Source organism: Portunus trituberculatus, chromosome 50 (assembly GCF_017591435.1).
Source record: "Portunus trituberculatus isolate SZX2019 chromosome 50, ASM1759143v1, whole genome shotgun sequence".
NCBI classification, from domain to species: domain Eukaryota; kingdom Metazoa; phylum Arthropoda; class Malacostraca; order Decapoda; family Portunidae; genus Portunus; species Portunus trituberculatus.
In genome coordinates this window covers 3,307,510-3,329,079 of record NC_059304.1, presented here as the reverse complement: position 1 = coordinate 3,329,079, position 21,570 = coordinate 3,307,510, and the positions used below count along the sequence as shown (strand labels likewise).

General features: G+C 37.1%; 1 protein-coding gene and 1 long non-coding RNA gene across 5 annotated transcripts in view; one reads left to right on the top strand and one right to left on the bottom strand.

The window, feature by feature from the left end:
- The window catches only part of LOC123499753, a 654-nt gene extending 385 nt beyond the window's left edge, over nt 1–269 (bottom strand). Inside the window, exon 1 of the long non-coding RNA XR_006673092.1 lies at nt 166–269. This is a non-coding gene — a long non-coding RNA (uncharacterized LOC123499753). The remainder of the gene's footprint in view (nt 1–165) is intronic.
- The window catches only part of LOC123499752 (vesicle-fusing ATPase 1-like), a 17,477-nt gene extending 12,295 nt beyond the window's left edge, over nt 1–5,182 (top strand). The window contains exons 1-4 of one of the 4 annotated variants that reach the window (XM_045248202.1): nt 282–418; nt 1,209–1,402; nt 4,544–4,632; nt 4,979–5,182. In XM_045248202.1, coding sequence (XP_045104137.1) covers nt 1,391–1,402; nt 4,544–4,632; nt 4,979–5,159 — 282 coding nt within the window. In that variant the 5' untranslated portion in view covers nt 282–418; nt 1,209–1,390 and the 3' untranslated portion in view covers nt 5,160–5,182. Of the gene's footprint in view, nt 1–279; nt 419–1,208; nt 1,403–4,543; nt 4,633–4,978 lie in introns of those variants that run through there. The other 3 variants (XM_045248203.1, XM_045248204.1, XM_045248205.1) reach the window with 3 other exon arrangements.
- The last annotated feature ends 16,388 nt before the right edge of the window (nt 5,183–21,570 follow it).

The window sequence follows — 21,570 nt, the reverse complement described above, 5'->3', positions numbered from 1 at the left end:
AAGTCTGATAAGTAACAAAATCAATATAGCTATTTCCTTCAGCTTAACCTAGAAAAAGCAGACCAGTCTTTTTCCTAGGAATGAACTCGTTTCTTACAATTTGCATCTAAATTTCAATACAAGTTAATAATTAGGATTAGATTGGTGGTGGACGATCTTACATACCATACTAGAAACCTGCAAGGTTATTATCTGCGGGGGTGAATGAAGAAAGGTATTGAACGAAGGGCGGTGGCGGCGGCGCAGTGTAACGATAGCTTTGGGGTGAGACGCAGTGTGCGCCAGTCTGCTCCAAGATCTCGAGGTTGTAGCTGTTGTCGTCACTCCATACACACAGCTGAACCAATAATTGAATTTCTCTTCTTGGGATTGTGAAGAATCTGCAGCCTATATTCCTTGGAAGCTCTCATAAGCACCTGTAAGTCGGCAGTATTGTTAGCATGTAATGCCAGGAAGAATTGGAGTAGCAGATTTGCTTTTATTTATTAGATCTATCCAGAGGTCCAAAGATCAGTATTCCTTCGATTCGTTATATCACATTGGCTACCTACAATATGTAAGGAAAACTTATCACACTATTTAGGATTAGACATCGATAGTCAAGTGGAATGTGGTGTGGCTGAGGGTTCTTATGTCGATTAGCCTCTTCCCTCGACCGATTTTTTTTTTTTTACAAGCGGATATAAGAAAGTGGCATTATAACTACGAAATCCAACATATCCCTAATATTTTTATAGATTTTAAGCGTCATAATTGTGCCCTTATAGTTTAGGTTGTATAGGTAGTTGAATTGCTTTCATCCCCACATACGGCCCATGGCGTCACCACCCACGACATACCCCTCCATCACCTTCAATAATATTTAAGCTAATTTAGTATCGTTAAATCACACCATGCGACACGTACAGTTTCTTCTACCAATGGAAGTACAGGAACACACAGCTAATACTATCTTTCCGTTATGACAATATACCCAAATCATGCCTACTTGCAATTAAATAACGTATTGAAGAAGTGTAATCCAAAAATCACGCTGTTATGACCTAATCAGCAGATCAATGCACATATTGGACTAATATGTTCCAATAACCTGAATATCGTTTACAGTTAGAGGTCATTTTTGTGTTAGGTATGATCTGCCATTCGTGTTAGGGCGGCAGCTTAAAGGTGTGATGGTTTCGAGTAGTACAGTACTACCTATTCCGTAGGCCAACGTGTTTTGACGGTCTGTGCGGCTCTTGGCGAAGTATCACACGCATACATACGCACACACACAGGTCGCGGCAGCACCCCAGTCAGAGGTTCCCGGCCGGGTGGTCTCCCTCGCCGCGGATACAGCAAGTGTTGGTGTTGTGTTGTGTTGTCAGTGTACGCCTTCCGTGCCGCCACCATGTACGGGGGGGTAAGTGTGTCCCGTCTGCCTGTGCCCTGCCCTGCCTCGCCGTAGTTTCAGACGAATAAGAAGAGCTTAGATCGCTAGCTGATATCCTTCATGGATGGAGGGGCTGCACCATTTAGAGGGCCTGCTGGCACAGAGAGCCGATCTGTATAGTTGCCTGCTTGGCTCCTGCCGCACTTGTTTGTCTTCCTTAAACCCTCCCTCACCTTTGTCACCCATCTTTTATCCATCCTTACCAACCTTCATCTATTCCTACATTAACCCTCCCGGTCCTTTTTCATTTACCAGTAAAGAATTGAGTTAGTTTTGCTCGCCGTAATAACCGAAGTCACTGGTAAGTAGTAGCTGTAAGAGGAAGTAAACTATACGAAAAATGCAATGGAAATTCTCTCTCTCTCTCTCTCTCTCTCTCTCTCTGTGTGTGTGTGTGTGTCCAGGAAATTAATGACAGTGTACCGTAGATGAACTGGATAATCTTCGCAGAATAGGTATATAATTTGGTCAGCTAGTTCATAATCACATACAAGATCAGTAACATCATCTAATTAGTTATTGATCTCATGGGCTTGTGGACCATCAGTCGATCCATCAGTACCAAGATAGCTTGACAAGGTCGAGGAACGATTAGCTGCGTACAGTATTTCAAAACGTGTGCTTTCGAACTCGTGGCGTTTTTTGAACTACATGGTATTTAAAAGACTCCAGCAGGATCTGTACTTTGTTTTTTCTCCAGTGTCCACTGCTATCCTTACGGAGGAAATGATAGCCTAACAAACGTGAACAGGAAAGAACCCATATATAGCAATCTTTACCGGAAGATTAGCTTCTGTTACCTAGGTTAAGCCCGATCCTTGTATGATGAGAGGAATTACGTAATTTGGTAAATTCATGATTTTAAAAACTGAAGAAGCTATGAGAGATTTGATAAAAAAAAAAGTTTTACGTTTTAATACTCTTAAGACGTGAATTATTGAAATATCTTTGTTTATCTCCCTGTGCGTGGTCTGCTTACATATCTGAAAGTGTTATTTTGCAGTACTTTTTACGTCCTCAATTCTTTTAATAAATTTCCTAATGATCACCACATTGAATTCAACTTAGCAAAAATTTGTCTGGAGTCATCCAATTTCCTCCTGGCAACCGTCTGGTTATGTATTATAATAAATGAAATAAATAAATAAAAGCATCGTCATTATTTACATATTATCGTCGGCCTTATGTATATTAAGGATTAAACTATTATTGTGTTCGTTCTTTAGTTAAATGCTGAAATGAAAAAAAAATAAATAAAAATAAAATTTTGCACTACCGATATGCAGGAAGCTGATTGAAAGACGGCACAACTAAGAATTATTATCATTTACTGGGTTCTTTATTATTCTGTATATTAATTAAAGACTTGCGAAAACATATGAGGCTACGAGAATATAGCCATGATGATGACGTATCCTCCCAGTTTCCTAAGGATCCATTCCATGGTCAGTGTATCTTACATCTTGGATATGTGCTTTGATTGATTAGTTCGGCTGAAATATGTGGATACTCGTTTCATTTAGAATAGTTTGAGATAAGGACCATGTTATGTATAGTAGATGGAGATGAGTGATATGGTTGGAGAAAGTAAATTGTTCGAGCTTGCGCAGTGACGACAGAAGATGGAACTTTTTTGGAGCCTATTCCCTTCTCCAGTCTCTACGGCAGTTACTTCATACATACTACACATCGAGATCTCAACCATTGTAGTATTTATAGCAGCTTGTTTCATAACTCTTAAGAGACTCCAATGGAAATTATTGAAGATTTAAGCCGTTTCCAAGACGCTATTGAAAGCATGATAGGCTTTTTTCTCATTGATGACAGAAACACTCCAGGAAAAGAAGCCTATCATGCTTTCAGTAGCGTCTTGGAAACAGTTTAAACCTTCAATAATTTCCATTGGAGTCTGTTAGGAGTAATGGAAACAAGCTGCTACAGGTACTACAGTGGTTAAGATATCGACGTTATTAGAGTTACAAAGGATTTCCCAACATTATATTATTTGATTTGAAACAGTATTGCACTTTCAGTTGTATATATATATATATATATATATATATATATATATATATATATATATATATATATATATATATATATAGATAGATAGATAGATAGATAGATAAATAAATATTTTGTAAGATAAATTCTGTAGGTGAGTGTGATAGATAAATAAATATTTTGTAAGATAAATTCTGTAGGTGAGTGTGCAATGGAAAATGACCGTCCAAGGTCAATATTACTACTAAAGTGCATTATGTATGGCACATTATTGAAGTAGCCTACACATTTTGGAAACATTTTACCGTTTTGACCATGATCTTGGGAAAAATCTCTCTCTCTCTCTCTCTCTCTCTCTCTCTCTCTCTCTCTCTCTCTCTCTCTCTCTCATAATCTTAAATTGTTACTACGTATTTTGTTATCATTTCAGTTATTATTATTATTGTTGTTGTTGTTGTAGTTGTTGTTATTATTATTATTATTATTATTATTATTATTATTATTTATGTAATTATTTACTTCTTTGTCTTTCTTTATTTTCTTTATATATATATATATATATATATATATATATATATATATATATATATATATATATATATATATATATATATATATATATATATATATGGACTTGATGAATCATGTGCTCACATACATTAAATGCACAACACGGAACATTGTGTCAGGCTGCGACATGTAATGAGACTACCGACAAGAAGGAAGTTATAGTAGATTTGGCCTGCATGTGAAACCATGTGCATTTGAGAAGATACTCGAACTTAAAGCATGAACGTATTGATATGAATGATACCCCTGCCGCCCAAAACCGTACTGTCCTCAGATACTTCGGTTTAATATGAATCGTATCTCGACAACATGAAGGCTTCAGCTTCTTTGATGCTGCTATAGCCATGTAGTTTGCATAGCTAGGATCCACAGCCACTTTGTAAATTTTCTTGTCATATGTGATAAATATGCATATGAGTTGAAAGAATTCCATTATTATTATTATTATTATTATTATTATTATTATTATTATTATTATTAATATTATAAGTGTTTAGTTTGACAGTATGTAAACTAATACAATTTCACTACCTTCAGATGATGAGGGTTGCCAAGTGTCCTAATGAGGAACTTTCCTTTACCAACTGCGTCATTGTCAACGAAAATGATTTCCCGCTAAAGGTCAAGTAAGTTCATCACTTCTCTCATTTAATTGACCACCTCAGTTCAAAGTCCTGCACCACCTTTCCTCTATCCAATACCATTCTCAACCTGTAGCACTGAAGAAATATATGGGGCATATGACGAGGTAATACAACCTGATGTGAAAAATCAATCGGGATATGATGAAAGCTTTTGCTATACAGTAATAAGGTTATGATAAACTGCTTTTGTCAAGAAATATAGATCAGAATTCAGAGGTTAAATTGTGACAATAAACGTTTCAAGTATTATTCAGGTAATAGCAGACCAAGATTGGCAGTTCATTTACACCATCAGACATGATTGAATTTGTAATTTTCTTTTTTTCAGGTATATTCAGGTAATAGCAGACCAAGGTCGGCAGTTCATTTACACCATCAGACATGACCGGGGAGTGAAGCCTGGCCACATGGGGTTCAATGCCATCCAACGCAAGCAGGCACTTCTCTCCCTCGACCAAGAGGTGTGTCACAATAAGTGTGCCTTAAGCTCATCTTTTCATTCAGGATAGAATAAGCGAATCTTCTGAATTTTAACTTTCATTTTTCATCCGGATTCTTTCATGTAACCTACACGTTTTCATTGACGTGGTGGCTTATCATCCCGGTAGCGAGTGGACGTGTTGTGTGTGCGCTCCGTTTTTTTGCTGTGGTTTTTATAGTTAGCGAGTGGTGTTTGTGCTTGGTGTCTGTGTGTGGTGCTTTTGAGTGTTACTGAAGTGAAAGTGTGTACTGCAAGTGTTAGATTAGAGTGAAATAGTGGTTAGAATCAGTGTTTGTGAGTTAAAAGTATTTTGGTAGAGCGAGGAGACTAGGCTTGTAACAGTCAAGTTGACCTTGAAAGAGGATTAGTTGACCTCACTTAGGCCCCCCCCCCACAACCGCGGTTCCCCCACCCCGCCGTCACCAAGTATTTTTATTTGTTTGTGAGTTAACAGATTGTAAATTAGTATGGCGGTAGCTACTGAGGTATATCAAAGTGTGATTGAGGGTGTGAAAGAGAGTGTTGAGATGGGATTGGGAGAGTTTGTTGTGTGTGAGATATGTGGGCATGACAGGAAGGTCGTTGACTTTTCTGAGTGTATGGTGTGTAGGCTCAAGAGCGAGAATTTAGTTCTTTCTCTTGAGTACCGAGAATTGCGAGAGGAAATGAGAAAGCTAAGTGAGGGGAAAAGTGCCAACGAAGTTCTCATCTTTGAGTTGAAGGAGGAGGTTAAGAGGCTTGGGGAGGCAGTGGAAAAAATTAGGCAGGAGATCAGTGTTAGGCCGAAGGTTGGACCTTCTGAGGGCGACAGGGTGGCTTGGCCCTCTGTCGGGAAGAGCAGAGTGGGGAAGAGGGAGCAGGCGAGCCAGACTGGGAAAGATAGTAGTCAGGATGGGCAGAGATGGCAGGTTGCGAGGGAAGGAAAGCGGAGGCAGTTAGGGAGGATAGGACTAAACCTGTTGAGTGTGAAAATAGGTTCGGTTTGTTGGAGGGGAGGGAGAGTGAGAGAGTGGAGTGAATGAAGTGGTTGTGGTGAGTGAAAGGAGAAGTTTGATAGAGGTAGAGGAGGCTAGTGTACAAATTGAGACTACATGGGATGGGGGTAGGTTAGTTGATTGGATTAGTGAATGGCTTTCTGATAGGAAACAGAGAGTAGTATTAAATGGGGCAATGTCTGAGTGGAAGGAAGTGGTTAGTGGGGTACCCCAAGGATCAGTGCTAGGACCTCTTCTTTTCTTGGTGTACATTAACGATTTAGATATAGGAATTAGTAGCAAAGTATCAAAGTTTGCAGATGATACTAAGATAGCATGTGCAGTACAGGGTGAAAAGGACAATTACAGAATACAACGAGACCTGGACAGGCTGATAGCATGGGCAGACAGGTGGCAGATGGAGTTTAATTCTGATAAGTGTCAGGTTATGCATTTAGGTAAAGACAACACAAACTTTAACTATGAGATGGAGGGATGTTGGCTAGAGGCAGTAGAGGAAGGAAAGGATTTAGGAGTAGTGATAGACAGGACTGAAATTTTCAAAGCAATGTTTAGAAGCAAGAAATAGGGCAAATAGGATCCTGGGTTTTATAAATAGAAATGTTAGTTATAAAAGTAAGGAAGTGGTGCGTAGCTTATATAATTCCTATGTTAGGCCCCATTTAGAGTATTGCATACAGGCCTGGTCACCCCACTATAGGCAGGATATCAACATGTTAGAAGCAGTTCAGAGAAGAGCAACTAGGATGATACCAGCATTAAAGCGCCTGGAGTATAGAGATAGATTAAAGGAATTAAACATGTTTTCATTTGAGAGGAGATGTATAAGAGGATATGATAGAGTTATTTAAAATGTTCTCAGATACAAACTACATAGATGTGAGATCTTTCTTTACCTTAGAGGAGGAAATAGGACTAGAAATCATGGCAGGAAGATTAGAAAGCAAGGCTGCAGGTTAGATATAAGAAAATATTTCTTTAGTCATAGAGTGGTAGACTTCTGGAATGCATTGCCAGAGACGGTTGTAAATAGCACTAGTTTGACAATGTTTAAAAACATTAGATAAGCACTTAAATTTATTAGATTTATAATTATGTATAGCACTGCATGATAGTTTTTATAAGAAATTTACTATAATTAAATAAGACATGATCCCCATGTATGGGGACCACAAATTGTAGAGGATTTCGCTGCAGGACTTAGCCCTGTTAATGGGCCAAATATTTAGAATTAGTATATAATGTATTGTGTACTTGTAAGTGTATCTTTAAGTACTGATGACGAGGTCGCTGTGCGACTGGTACAGGATAACCTAGATGGGCCCTGGTGGCCCTTTGTTATCCTATTATTTATGTTATGTTATGTTATATGTTAAAGGAGAAAGAAGGGGGTAGAGGAGAGGAGGAGGAGGGTTATGCCTAGCACACCTCAGGTGTGTGTGGTGGGACTCTCAGGTTAGATATTTAGATAGCACTTTCTGTGGGAAAGACAGGGATAGGAGGACGAACGTGTGTATGCCTGGTGCAGGTGTGAAGGCAGTGAGTGAGGAGGTGCAGAAGAGGGTTGGGGGGATGGAGAGGGAGGGTGTAGTAGTTTTGCACGTAGGTGGGAACGATGTCAGAGCAGGTGGGTCGGAGTTAGTGGCAAGATTTCGGGAAATGTTAGGCAAGATAAGGGAGAGTGGTAGGAGGTGTGTAGTGTCAGGAATCTTGCCTCGTGTGTATGTTAGCAGGGAATGGTTGTCTAGAGCCATTGGTGTGAATGATCGGGTAAAAGGGATGTGTAAGGATGTGGGTGTCAGCTTTGTGGATGTATGGGATAGGTTCTATGGGCGAAGGATTTGTATGCTAGGGATGGTGTGCATCTGAGTAGGAAGGGTGTGGATGTGCTGAGTGGATGTCTGGAGGGAGTTGGGATGGAGTGTAGGGGTGAGGTAGCAAATGCATTCCAGAAGAAAGATGTTAGACATAAATTAGATAGGATAAACAGAGATAGTGAAAAGATTAGGAAAGATTTCCAGGTGCAAATAGGAGAGAATAAGATTAGGATTCCAAATAAGGAGACAGCATCTAGGAAGGTAGCAGGACTTAAATGTTTTTATGTAAATGCCAGGAGTCTTAGGAACAAGAAGGACGAGTTATCTAGTTATATAGTTGAGGAGGACTTAGATGTTGTATGTGTCACAGAGGCATGGGTAAATGAGGAAAAGTTTAGGAAAATAGGAAAGAATATGAAGTAGATGGATACATTATGTATTTACACCAGAGAATTGGTAGGATAGGTGGAGGAGTAGTTATTTATGTAAAAATCCTTCATTTCCAGTCAGGTTAATGGTATTAAGGTAGATAACAGAGTAGAGTCCTTATGGCTGGATGTTAGAGTAAACAAAAGTAAGGTTATTAGAGTAGGAGCTTTTATAGACCACCTAACCAGTCAGCAGATGTAGACAACCTTATGGTAGATGAGATAAATAGGGGTGTACTAGTCAGACAATTATCTTAGGGATTTTAATCTTAAGTCAGTAAACTGGGAGAGGATGGTAGGAGATGCTAGTGAAAATAAGTTTATGGAAAGTTTTCAGGATAACTATTTAGTGCAGATGGTAGATAAACCTACTAGGGGAGGAAGGTTTTAGACATAGTACTAACAAATATTGAGCATTGTTTAAAGGAAGTTGAGGTAGGAGAGACTTTAGCAAACAGTGACCATCATATAATTAGATTTATCATTAATTCCAGTAGGGATAATATAGTGAATAAGACTAGAGTCCCAAACTATCAGAAAGGCAATTATGGTAGGTTACGTCAGTTATTAGGAGAGGTAAACTGGGAAGATAGTTTTGGAAATAAAACTGCACAGGAGATGTGGGATATTTTTAAGGTTGTAGTAAAGGGTATAGTGATGCAGTGTATCCCTTACAAAGATATAAGGCAGAGAAACAGGAAGCCATTATGGTGGACTCATGAGATAGGTAGCCAGATCAGAGAGAAGAAGAGGGCATATAGAGAGTTGCAGAAAAGTGGGAAGATGTAGATTTGATTAGGTACAGACAGGTCAGGGATGATTTGAGTAAGGTTATAAAAAAGTAAAAGGCAGGCAGAGATAAAACTAGCTAGAGCTGGGAGTAAAGATCCCAAAAATTATATAGTTATTACAAGGTCAGTGATAAAAGAAATAAGGATAGGATTGGACCACTCAGAAAAGATGGTGTAGTAGTGGATCAAAATGAAGACATAGTAGAATTATTGAATGAACAATTTTCTTCAGTATTTACTAGGAAAGAATAGGAAATCCTGTTACAAACAGTGCGACGAGTAGTTTAAGAGCTTTAGAAAATATTGATATAAAACCGGGAATTATTAGGAAATTTATTCTTGAACTAGACGATAGGAAAGCTAGTGGTCCTGATGAGCTACATGCCAGAGTACTTAGGGAGGGTGTAGACAGTATTTCTGAAGCACTTAAGTTAATCTTTGAAAGATCACTTAGGTTTGCTGAGATACCTCAGGACTGGAAGTTAGCTAATGTTACTCCAATATTTAAAAAGGTAGGAAGGATGATGCGAATAATTATAGACCGATCAGTTTAACTAGTATAGTATGTAAGATACTAGAGAAAATCATTAAGGGTAGTATTTGGGAGCATTTAAATGAGAATAGATTAATTAGAGATACCCAACATGGCTTTAGATCAGGGAGGTCCTGTCTTACAAATTTGCTCGATATCTTAGAATATATTACCAAGGAGTTAGATGATGGAAATAGCATAGATGTTATATATCTAGATTTTAGCAAGGCGTTTGATAAGGTACCGCATAGGAGGCTAGTGTACAAATTGAGACTACATGGGATAGGGGTAGGTTAGTTGATTGGATTAGTGAATGGCTTTCTGATAGGAAACAGAGAGTAGTATTAAATGGGGCAATGTCTGAGTGGAAGGAAGTGGTTAGTGGGTACCCCAAGGATCAGTGCTAGGACCTCTTCTTTTCTTGGTGTACATTAACGATTTAGATATAGGAATTAGTAGCAAAGTATCAAAGTTTGCAGATGATACTAAGATAGCATGTGCAGTACAGGGTGAAAAGGACAATTACAGAATACAACGAGACCTGGACAGGCTGATAGCATGGGCAGACAGGTGGCAGATGGAGTTTAATTCTAAAAGTGTCAGGTTATGCATTTAGGTAAAGACAACACAAACTTTAGCTATGAGATGGAGGGATGTTGGCTAGAGGCAGTAGAGGAAGGAAAGGATTTAGGAGTAGTGATAGACAGGACTATGAAATTTTCAAAGCAATGTTTAGAAGCAAGAAATAGGGCAAATAGGATCCTGGGTTTTATAAATAGAAATGTTAGTTATAAAAGTAAGGAAGTGGTGCGTAGCTTATATAATTCCTATGTTAGGCCCCATTTAGAGTATTGCATACAGGCCTGGTCACCCCATTATAGGCAGGATATCAACATGTTAGAAGCAGTTCAGAGAAGAGCAACTAGGATGATACCAGCATTAAAGCGCCTGGAGTATAGAGATAGATTAAAGGAATTAAACATGTTTTCATTTGAGAGGAGATGTATAAGAGGGATATGATAGAGTTATTTAAAATGTTCTCAGATACAAACTACATAGATGTGAGATCTTTCTTTACCTTAGAGGAGGAAATAGGACTAGAAATCATGGCAGGAAGATTAGAAAGCAAGGCTGCAGGTTAGATATAAGAAAATATTTCTTTAGTCATAGGGTGGTAGACTTCTGGAATGCATTGCCAGAGACGGTTGTAAATAGCACTAGTTTGACAATGTTTAAAACAGATTAGATAAGCACTTAAATTTATTAGATTTATAATTATGTATAGCACTGCATGATAGTTTTTATAAGAAATTTACTATAGTTAAACAAGACATGATCCCCATGTATGGGGACCACAAATTGTAGAGGATTTCACTGCAGGACTTAGCCCTGTTAATGGGCCAAATATTTAGAATTAGTATATAATGTATTGTGTACTTGTAAGTGTATCTTTAAGTACTGATGACGAGGTCGCTGTGCGACTGATACAGGATAACCTAGATGGGCCCTGGTGGCCCTTTGTTATCCTATTGTGTGTGTGTGTGTGTGTGTGTGTATTTACCTAATTGTATTTACCTAATTGTAACATACGGAAAAGAGCTATGCTCGTGTTGTCCCGTCTCCATATCTATTAATGTCCAGCTTTTTCTTAAAATCATGAATATTCCTTGCGTTGACCACTTCCACGTCTAAACTATTCCATGCTTCCACCCTTCTATGAGGGAAGCTATATTTTTCACATCTCTCCTATAAGTGGCCATTTTAGTTTTTTCCCATGCCCTCTCGACATTCTTTCATTCCACATACACAGATCTTCCCTATCCATTTTTTCCATGCCAATCATCACTCTGTATATTGCTATCAGGTCTCCCTTTCTTCTGTTTTCCAGGGTTGGAAGTTGCATTCTTTTCAGTCTGTCTTCATAAGTCAAATCTCTTAAGTCAGGCACCATTTTCGTTGCAGCCCTCTGTACTTTCTCTAGTTTCCTTATGTGTTTCTTTAAGTTCGAGCCCACTGTATTGTTGCATATTCAAGCCTCGGTCTTATCATTGCAGTAATTATTTTCTTCATCATTTCTTCATCTAAATATACGAACGCCACTCTTATGTTCCTCAATAAGTTCAATACTTCTCCAATTATTTTGTTTATATGTCTCTCTGGCGATAGGTCATTGGTAATTGTCACCCCAAGGTCTTTTTCTTCATGACTGGTTTTTATGTCTTCATTTCCTATCTTGTACATACTCCTGATTCTTCTTTCACTCTTGCCAAACTCTATTTTCTTGCATTTTGTCGTGTTGAACTCCATTTGCCATGTACAGCTCCATTTCCATATTCTGTCCAAGTCTTCCTGGAGTAGTTCGCAATCTTTGTCACATCTCACTTTTCTTAACAATTTTGCATCGCCTGCAAATAGGCTCACATAACTGGACACCCCATCCACCATGTCATTTATGTAGACTGCGAACATTACTGGTGCCAACACTGATCCCTGTGGAACTCCACTCCACCAATCCCCATTCTGATGGTCTGTCCTTAATTATTGTTCTCATTTCTCTTCCTACCAAAAGTCTTCCATCCATTTTAGTAAACTGCCATGCACTCCTCCTACCATTTCAAGTTTCCAGATCAGTCTCTGGTGTGGTACCTTATCAAAGGCCTTTTTTAAATCCAGATATATTCCATCAGCCCAACCATCTCTTTCCTGTATTACATCTATCACCCTCGAATAGTAACATATCAGGTTTGTCGTGCATGAACGCCCTTTCTAAAACCAAATTGACACTCACAAAGTATGTCATTTTTCTCCAAGAAGTCTGTCCATCTATTCTTCACCACCCTCTCACACATCTTAGCTACCACACTTGTAAGTGACACTGGTCTATAGTTCAATGGGTCTCTCTTGTTACCTGATTTATAGATTGGGACAATGTTAGCTCTTTTCCAGTCTTGGGGCACTACACCTTCCCTTAATGAGGCATCAATTACTTCACAAACTTTTTCTGCCAATTGCTCCTGCATTCTCTTAAAATCCATCCTGATACCCCATCAGGTCCCACAGCTTTTCTCACTTCTAAACTCCCCATCATGTTCTTGATCTCCTCCACAGTTACTTGAAACTCCTTCATAATCCCTTTCTGTTCCATTACCAGTGGTTTGTCAAAAGCAGTCTCCTTTGTGAATACCTTCCGAAAGCATCCATTCATAGCCTCTGCCATTTCCTGGGATCTTCACTGCATACTCCATTTACTTCTAAACTTTCAATACTTTCTCTATTTTTGATGTTGTTGTTCACATGTCTGTAAAAAGCCTTGGTTGGTCTTTACATTTATCAATTATATCCTTTTCTTGTTTCTTTCTTTCTTCTCTTCTAATCAACACATATTCATTTCTTGCTCTTTTGTAACTTTCCCACTGCTTAATCCGTCTTTTCCTTCTCCACCTCTTCCATGCATCCTCTTTTCTTGTTCTAGCCTTTTCACATCTATCGTTAAACCAGTCCTGCTTTCCAACTTCTCTATGTTGTCTTATTGGTACAAATTTTTCTCACCTTCTTTGTATATTTTTATAAATTCCTTCCACTTTTCATTTGCTCCTTAGCACTCTTGAATTTCATCCAATTTGTCTCTTGAAAGAATTTCTTTAGGTTTCCAAAATCTGTCTTGGCATAATTCCATCTTCCCACTTTATATTCTTCATTTCTTCTAGATTTCTCTTCATCTATCACCTTGAACTCCAAAACTGCATGATCACTCTTTGCTAAAGGGCACTCCACCCTCATCTCCTCAATGACCATTGGCTCTGTACTAAAGACCAAGTCCAGTCTTGACGATGCTCCTCTCCTCCAAACCTAGTATCTTCTTTGACCCACTGAGTTAACACATTTTCCATTGCCAGTGTCAATAGTGTATTTCCCATGTTGTCTCTGATCCTTCCATTGACCAGTCCTCCCAACACACCTCTTTACAATTAAAATCTCCCATCATTATAGTTCGTTCACAGCCACCCAACATTTCTTCCAGACATGTTCCTGTATCACTTATCATTTCTTCATATTCCTGTACTGACCATGCATTTGTCTTAGGTGGTACGTACACCACTATGTAGTGCCTCTTTTTTCCTTCATTAGTTTCTGCTCTGATCTTTAGCACTTCTGCCTTTCCCATACCTTTTTTCACTTGATCCACCTTTATATCTTTTTTAACCAGCAACATCACTCCTCCTCCCATCTTACCTACTCTATTTCTTTTCCAAACATTATATTTCCTTCTCCAACCATCATCAGGTCTTCTCCCTCTCTCAGTTTTGTTTCAGTAAGACCCACAATATCTGGGTTCTTGTCCCTCAAGTAATCGTTGAGTTCTAAAATCCCGATATCACTCCATTTATGTTGGAATACATTACATTTCGCTCATATGTTTTTTTTTAATATTTTTTTTTTTATTATTAAACATATTTTTTTTTAAATATTTATTTATATTTCATTTTTTTTTTGTATTATTTTTATTTTTTTTTTTATTTTTTTTTATATTTTCCTTTTTTTATATATTTTTTTTTTTTTTTTTTTTATTTTTTTTTTTTTTTTCACATATATATATTTTTTTTTTTTTTTTTTTTTATTTTTTTTTTTTTTTTTTTTTTTTTTTTTTTTTTTTTTTTTTTTTTTTTTTTTTTTTTTTTTTTTTTTTTTTTTTATTCATTTTTTTTTTATTTTTTTTATATTTTTTTATTTTTTTTTTATTTTTTATTTTTATAATATTTTCAAGTGTTATATATTTTTTTTTTTTATTTTTTTTTTTTTTATATTTTTTCCATCCATTCTGTCTTTCCTCTTTAATTACCACATATACACATGATTCCTTTACATAAAAAGATACTGTCTTCATATCATATATGTACCCATAACTCTTCTTCAATATAATACTCACTGGACATTCAATATTCCTCTTATCATTTTTTTTTGTGTTTTTTTTTTTTTTTTTTTTTTATTTTTTTTTTTTTTTTTTTTTTTTTTTTTTTTTTTTTTATTTTTTTTTTTTTAATTTTTTATATCTTTATATATATTTTTTTTTTTTATATATTTTTTTTTATTTTTTTTTTTTTTTTTTTTTTTTTTTTTTTTTTTTTTTTTTTTTTTATTATTTTTTTTTATTTTTTTTTTTTTTTTTTTTTTTATTTGTTTTTTTATCATGTTTTGTGTTTAGTGTCCATTTATATATTATTTTTTTTTTTTTTTTTTTTTTTTTTTTTTTTTTTTTTTTTTTTTTTTTTTTTTTTTTTTTTTATTTCTTTTTTTTTTCATCTTTTTTTTACAGTCTTATTGACATAAATTTTTATAGTTGTTTTGATTTTTCATATAAACGGCCTGTATGTCTCATACTAGCCTTAATCAGAAACACAGGCACTATTTACCATTTTTAATCTTCCTTAGCACCCACCAATCTGTTATGTCTTACATCAGATCAATCCTTTTTAAACAATTCCAACATAGATACATCTTTCTCAGCCAATTGTCTTCATTTGACAAGAAGAATGTTTATATATATATTGTGTTTGATATTTTCTTGTTTCTATATCAAATTGTATAAATGAATCTATATATTTTCTATATTCATATATGTTTATATATATATATATATATATATATATATATATATATATATATATTATATATATATATATATGTGTGTGTGTGTGTGTGTGTGTTCACCTAGTTGTATTCACCTAGTTGTAATTTTACAGGGCCTGGGTATCATACTCGTGTGGCCCGTCTCCATATCTACACACATCCAACTTTCCTTTAAAACTATGCACACTCCTTGCTGACACCACCTCCTCACTCAAACCATTCCACACCTCCACACATCTTTGTGGGAAACTATTTTTTCACATCCTTCAAGCATATTCCTTGGCTATCTTTTTACTATGCGATCTTGTAGTTCTACTTAAGTTTTCCTCTCTCAACATCATTTGCTCATTATCCACTTCATCCAGTCCATTCAACAGTTTATAAACCTGTATTAAATCTCCTCTTTCTCTTCTTTGTTCCAAGGTAGGCAAATTCATTTCTTTTAATCTCTCCTCATAGGTCATTTCTGCCAATTCCGGAACCATTTTTGTTGCCATTCTCTGCAATCTCTCCAACTTCCTTATATGCTTCTTTTTATAAGGGGACCAAACCACTCCAGCATATTCCAATCTTGGTCTAATTACCATACTAATTAATTTCTTCATCATATCTTTATCCATATAATGGAAGGCTAATCCAATATTTTTATCAAATTATACGTTTCTCCAAACATCTTATCAATATGAGCCTCAAACTGCCCATGGTCTTGTATTATCACTCCCAAATCCTTTTCCTTTTCCACCTTTTTCAACACTACTTCTTCACCCATCTTATATGACCCTCTTGGCCGTCTTCCACTCTTTCCCATCTCCATCACATGACTTTTGCTCAGATTAAATTCCATTTGCCACCTCTTGCTCCACTCCCAAATCTTATCCAGGTCTGCCTGTAAAATTTCACAATCTTCTTCACTCTTCACACACCTACACAACTTCGCATCATCCGCATGTCATTAATATATACCAGGAAAAGTATTGGTGCCAGCACTGAGCCTTGTGGGACTCCACTCTCCACCACCAACCAGTCCGACTTTGCATCCCTTATTACCGTTCTCATCTCCCTCCATCTCAAGTAGTTTTCCATCCACTTTAACACTTTTCCTTTCAGTCCTCCATAAATCTCTACTTTCCATAACAGTCTCTTGTGAGGTACCTTGTCAAAAGCTTTCTTTAAATCCAAATATACACAGTCCATCCATCCCTTTTTCTCTTGTATTTTGTCAACCACTCTTGAATAAAAGCTCAGTAGATTTGTTACACATGACCTCCCTTTCCTGAAGCCAAATTGATGAAGTTATTAAAGAGAAACAAGACTTGGTGCGGGATGCAGTGGACAAGAAAATGTACACTGATGTATGTATGTAAGTAACTTAATAATGTTGATGATCTTAAATTTATGAAGGGAGGGAGAGTGAAACAGGAGAGACACTAACTGGCAACCTGTGGAACGTAAACAAAAGGCGCATCATTGTATCACATACAAGACTTATGTACTACATTTCCACAAGGATTTCCATTTTATCCATTGTAGAGTCACGAGTTCAGGTGGTTTTTTAGCTTGCAAGGAAGATACGTTCTCACCAGCCTTCTTAATAGAGTCTGCTGACTTGAAAATAGTAGACAGTAGATGGAGTCAAGATGGTGGCGAGCATTGCTATTAGTTTTCTTGCCTCTCTCGTGTCTGTGAATAATATCCAGCTTCACTTCGAGAGTAAGGGACTTCCTGGTCTTCTTAGTAACGCTAGGCAACATTGCAGGGCGTTTTGGTGGTAAGTTGAGCGAAGGAAGACGAGCTGCTGCTGACGCTGTTATTGTTTTGAACAGGGGGATTGAGTGGTGTGCATGTTGTCCACAAGAGGTGCTGGTGTATTCAAAAACCTGTCGACTTGCGTAATACGGCGGTGCTTTCAAACTTGGAAAAAATTACCTGGATAAAAGCGAGTTTGGTGTTTATTAAACGATCAGATGGTAGTAAAATGAAACTTTCATTGTAGCGAAATTTCGTTGTGTGAACCTTCGTTAAGCAGGGGGTTGCCTGTAATTACAAGTTCAATAAATGAAGGAAAAGTTCCACTAGAGTGGGAGAGAGCCAACGTAATACCGATATTTAAAGGAGAAAAGGCAACTGAACCACTAAACTACAGACCTGTGTCACTTACAAGTGTCTTGGGAAAGATATGTGAAATAATTATCAAAGAAAAATTTGTTAAATTTCTGGAAGAGGAGCAAGTCATATCGAACAGACAAATTTGGGTTCAGGACAGGGCGGTCATGCATGTCAAATTTATTAAGCTTCTACTCGAGAGTTATTGCAGGACTTGAAAACAGAGTTGAATGGGTAGACACAGTATACCTAGATATTAAAAAGGATTTAGATAAAGTCCCTCACGGAAGACTACTTTGGAAACTAGAGAACATAGGAGGACTGCGAAGAACCTTGCTCGAATGGACAAAAGATTATTTGAAAGAAAGGGAAATGAGAACTGTGATCAGAGATACATACTCATCTTGGAGTAAAGTAACTAGCAGAGTGCCACAAGGGTCAGTGTTAGCCCCCATTATGTTTCAAGTTTATGTAAACGACATTCGTATTGGGATAAACAGTTATATAAATTTATTCGCTGATGATGTGAAGCTACTAAGAATTATCGAAACCAGAGAGGACTGTCTGCTGTTGCAGGAAGATTTAAACAAGAATATTATAAGTGTAGCAGAAAGTGGAAATTGAAGTTTAATCCCAAGAAATGTCACATAATGGAACTAGGAAAGAGTAAGAGAAGACCAGTATGGAACTATCTGATGGGATAGGAGCAAATAATGAAGACTAAAGAGGAAAATTATCTTGGAGTGATCATACAAGAAAATCTGAACCCTGATAAACACATGAGCAAGATATTTGAACTATCATATAAAATGTTGACTAATATAAGAGTGGCATTTCATTACATGGATAAAGATATGATAAAAAAAATCATCACAAGCATGATGTGCCCAATGCTGGAATGAACAGTGTAGTGGTATGGTCTCTGAGCTCTAAAAAGGATATCAGAAAATTGGAAAGGATACAGAAGGTTGCTACAAATATGGTGCTGGAATTAAAGGACCTCACATATGAAGAATGACTGAAGGAAATGGGACTGCCAACCTTACAAGATACAAGAGAACGCGGGAACCTAATAACAATGTATAAGATAGTAAATGATATTGAAAAGATAGACAAAGAATACCTGGTGCTGTTGATGGAAGAAGATGGAAGGACAAGAGGACATGAAAAGAAGATGAGGCAGTGTGTGAAGGATAATGGGAAATACAATTTTCCACACAGAACAGTGAAAAAATGGAATGCAGTGGATAATGAAGTTGTCACAGCACAGTGTGCATAGCTTTAAAGAAAACTAGATTAAAGGAGATATGGAGACAGGACACTATGAGCCTTGCTCGAACCCTGTATAATACAACTAGGTAAATACATCTAGAAAGAAACAAGCCAGACATTATGTGTACAGTGGAGATGAAGCTAAGGCCAAACATACAAGTGGACTGGTTTGGGAATGGAAATTATAGATTGTGGAGAAAAGATAGAATGAAGAAGGGTGGAGGTGGTATTATTGTGTTGACAAGAAAGGACTTGACAGTGAAGAACGTGAGCCTCGGCGGGTATGGTGAAGAAGTGGTGAGCCTTGTGGTGACTGATGGAAGACAAGATAACATTGTAACTGTGTATGTACCACCAAAAACAAGTGCATGGCCAAATGAACAGTATGATGACATGGTGAGAAGCACAATAGAGAGAATGAAGATCGAAGTTGCAATAAAAGACAGAGTTGACATAGTTGGTGATTTCAACTGCAAAGAAGTCATGTGGGAAGAGTTCAAAGTGGGGAATGGGGTGAGCAGTTGCTGGACTTTGCAATGGAAAATCTGTTGACCCAATGGGTGAGGCACCCAACAAGAGGTCAGCAGGGAGATACACCCTTGAGACTGGATTTGATATTCACAAAAGGAGCACAGCTAAGACAAGGGATAGAACATGAGTGCCCTTTGGGAAAGAGCGACCATGAATTGTTGAAGTTTTATTTGGATGTAGGCTTGAGTGTGGAAAATGGAGATGGATACAAGGAGGAGTGCTTAAACTATGCCAGAGCGAGATATAATGACTTGAAGAGGTATTTTGATAATGTGGACTGGTCTGCAATGTACCAAGAAGTAAGCATTCAATTTAAATACAACAAATTCATGGAAATATACAATAAGGCCATGGAGAACTTTGTGCCAAAGTACACCAAGAAGACTCTAAGGAGAAACCAGTGGTTCAATAAAAATTGCAAGAAGGCAAAAAGTGAGAAAGAAAAAACATGGAGAAAGTACAAGAAGATTAATAAGGAAATGGAGAGAAGCATATAGAACTGCAAGAAATAGATATGTTGACATGAGGCAAAAAGCACAAAAAGAATATGAGCAAAAAGTAGTGGAAAATTGTGAAAGGAATCCAAAAATGTTTTACAAATTTATCAACAGTAAACTCCAGAAGAAAGAAATAGTTGAAAAAGTGAAAGTTGGGGATGATGTATATGAAGATGTCTCTGATTTTGTTGCAAAGCTGAATGATTGCTTCTGTAAAGTATTCACAAACAAAACAGAATTCAATGGGAGCATACTACCTGAAGAGAAACAAATGCAGGATATGATAGTCTTAAAGAGTGACATTGAGAAAGTTATAAATGACACAAACATCAACAAGTCAATGGGTCCTGATAGAGTGTCTGGTAGAATGTTAAAAGAATGTCAAGAGCAGTTGCTGGAACCAATCTTGGATATCGTGAAAACATTGATTACAACAGAACAAGTGCCAGTGCAGTGAAAGAGGGCAGAGGTAGTACCAATATACAAGAGTGGATGTCGAATGGAGCCATTGAATTATAGACCTGTTTCACTGACTAGTATTATATGTAAGATATGTGAAGAAGTGATTAAAGACAAGTGAAAAGTGAAGGAAGAAAGTGAAGGAATCCTAACGGAGAACCAGTTTGGCTTCAGAAAAGGAAAATCATGTAGGCTATATCAACTTTATTATGTTTTTACTGGAGTGGTTGATATTTTACACGAGTGAGACGGTTGGGTCGACTGTGTGTACCTGGATTTGAAAAAAGCATTTGATAAGATTCCACACAACAGACTAATGTGGAAGCTGAGAAGTATTGGGGGAATAAGGGGAACCCTGGCAGACTGGATGAGAAACTACCTGACAGGCAGGGAAATGAGAACAATGGTGAAGGGTGTGAAGTCAGAATAGAGAAGAGTGACCAATGGAGTCCCCCAAAGTTCTGTGTTTGGTTCCATCATGTTTCTGATCTATATAAATGATATGCCAGCGGGAGTGAAAAGTTACATGAGTATGTTCACAGATGAAGCAAAGATTATGAAGAGAATTAGAAATGTGGAAGATTGTAACGTGTTGCAAGAGGACCTGAACAGGATATGTAATTTGAGTGTAAAATGGCAGATGGAGTTCAACATTAACAAAAGTCATGTAATGAGAATGGGCAAAGGCAAATATAGACTGTATAAGGAGTACCAGCTGGGGAGAGAGATAATAACTGAAGTCAGTGAAGAAAAGGACTTGGGAGTGATTATACAGAACAACTTATCACCAGAAAAGCACATTAACAGAATATTTGGAAAAACTTACAACACACTCCAAAGTATTGGATTCTCATTCAACTACTTGGATGAGAATGTGATAAAGAAAATATTAACCACCTTAATTAGACCTCATTTGGAATATGCAGTGGTGATATGGTCACCACATATGAAGAAACTAGAAAGAGTGCAGCAGTTGGGAAAGAGGATGATACCAGGTTTTAAGGAGGTGCCGTACGACGAGAGATTAAGAAGACTGGATTTACCCACGTTAAAAGAAAGAAGAGAGGGGAGATATGATATCAAGGTATAAGATGGTAAATGGAATGGATATCCTAGATAGAGAAAACTTGATAAGGATGTCTCCCAATAATCAACTGAGAGGACACCCAAAGAAAATACAAGAGGACAGTTGTATGGGAGATATCAAGAAGTATAGCTTCCCATATCGTGGCACTGACAAATGGAAAAAATTGAGTAGAAAGGTGGTGTGTGCAGCAAGTGTCAGTCAGATGAAGGACAAACTTGATAAATGTGGACAAAGAGACAGGACATAAAGAGCCAAGCTCAGGCTCTGTAAATCACAAATAGGTAAATACACACTATCAA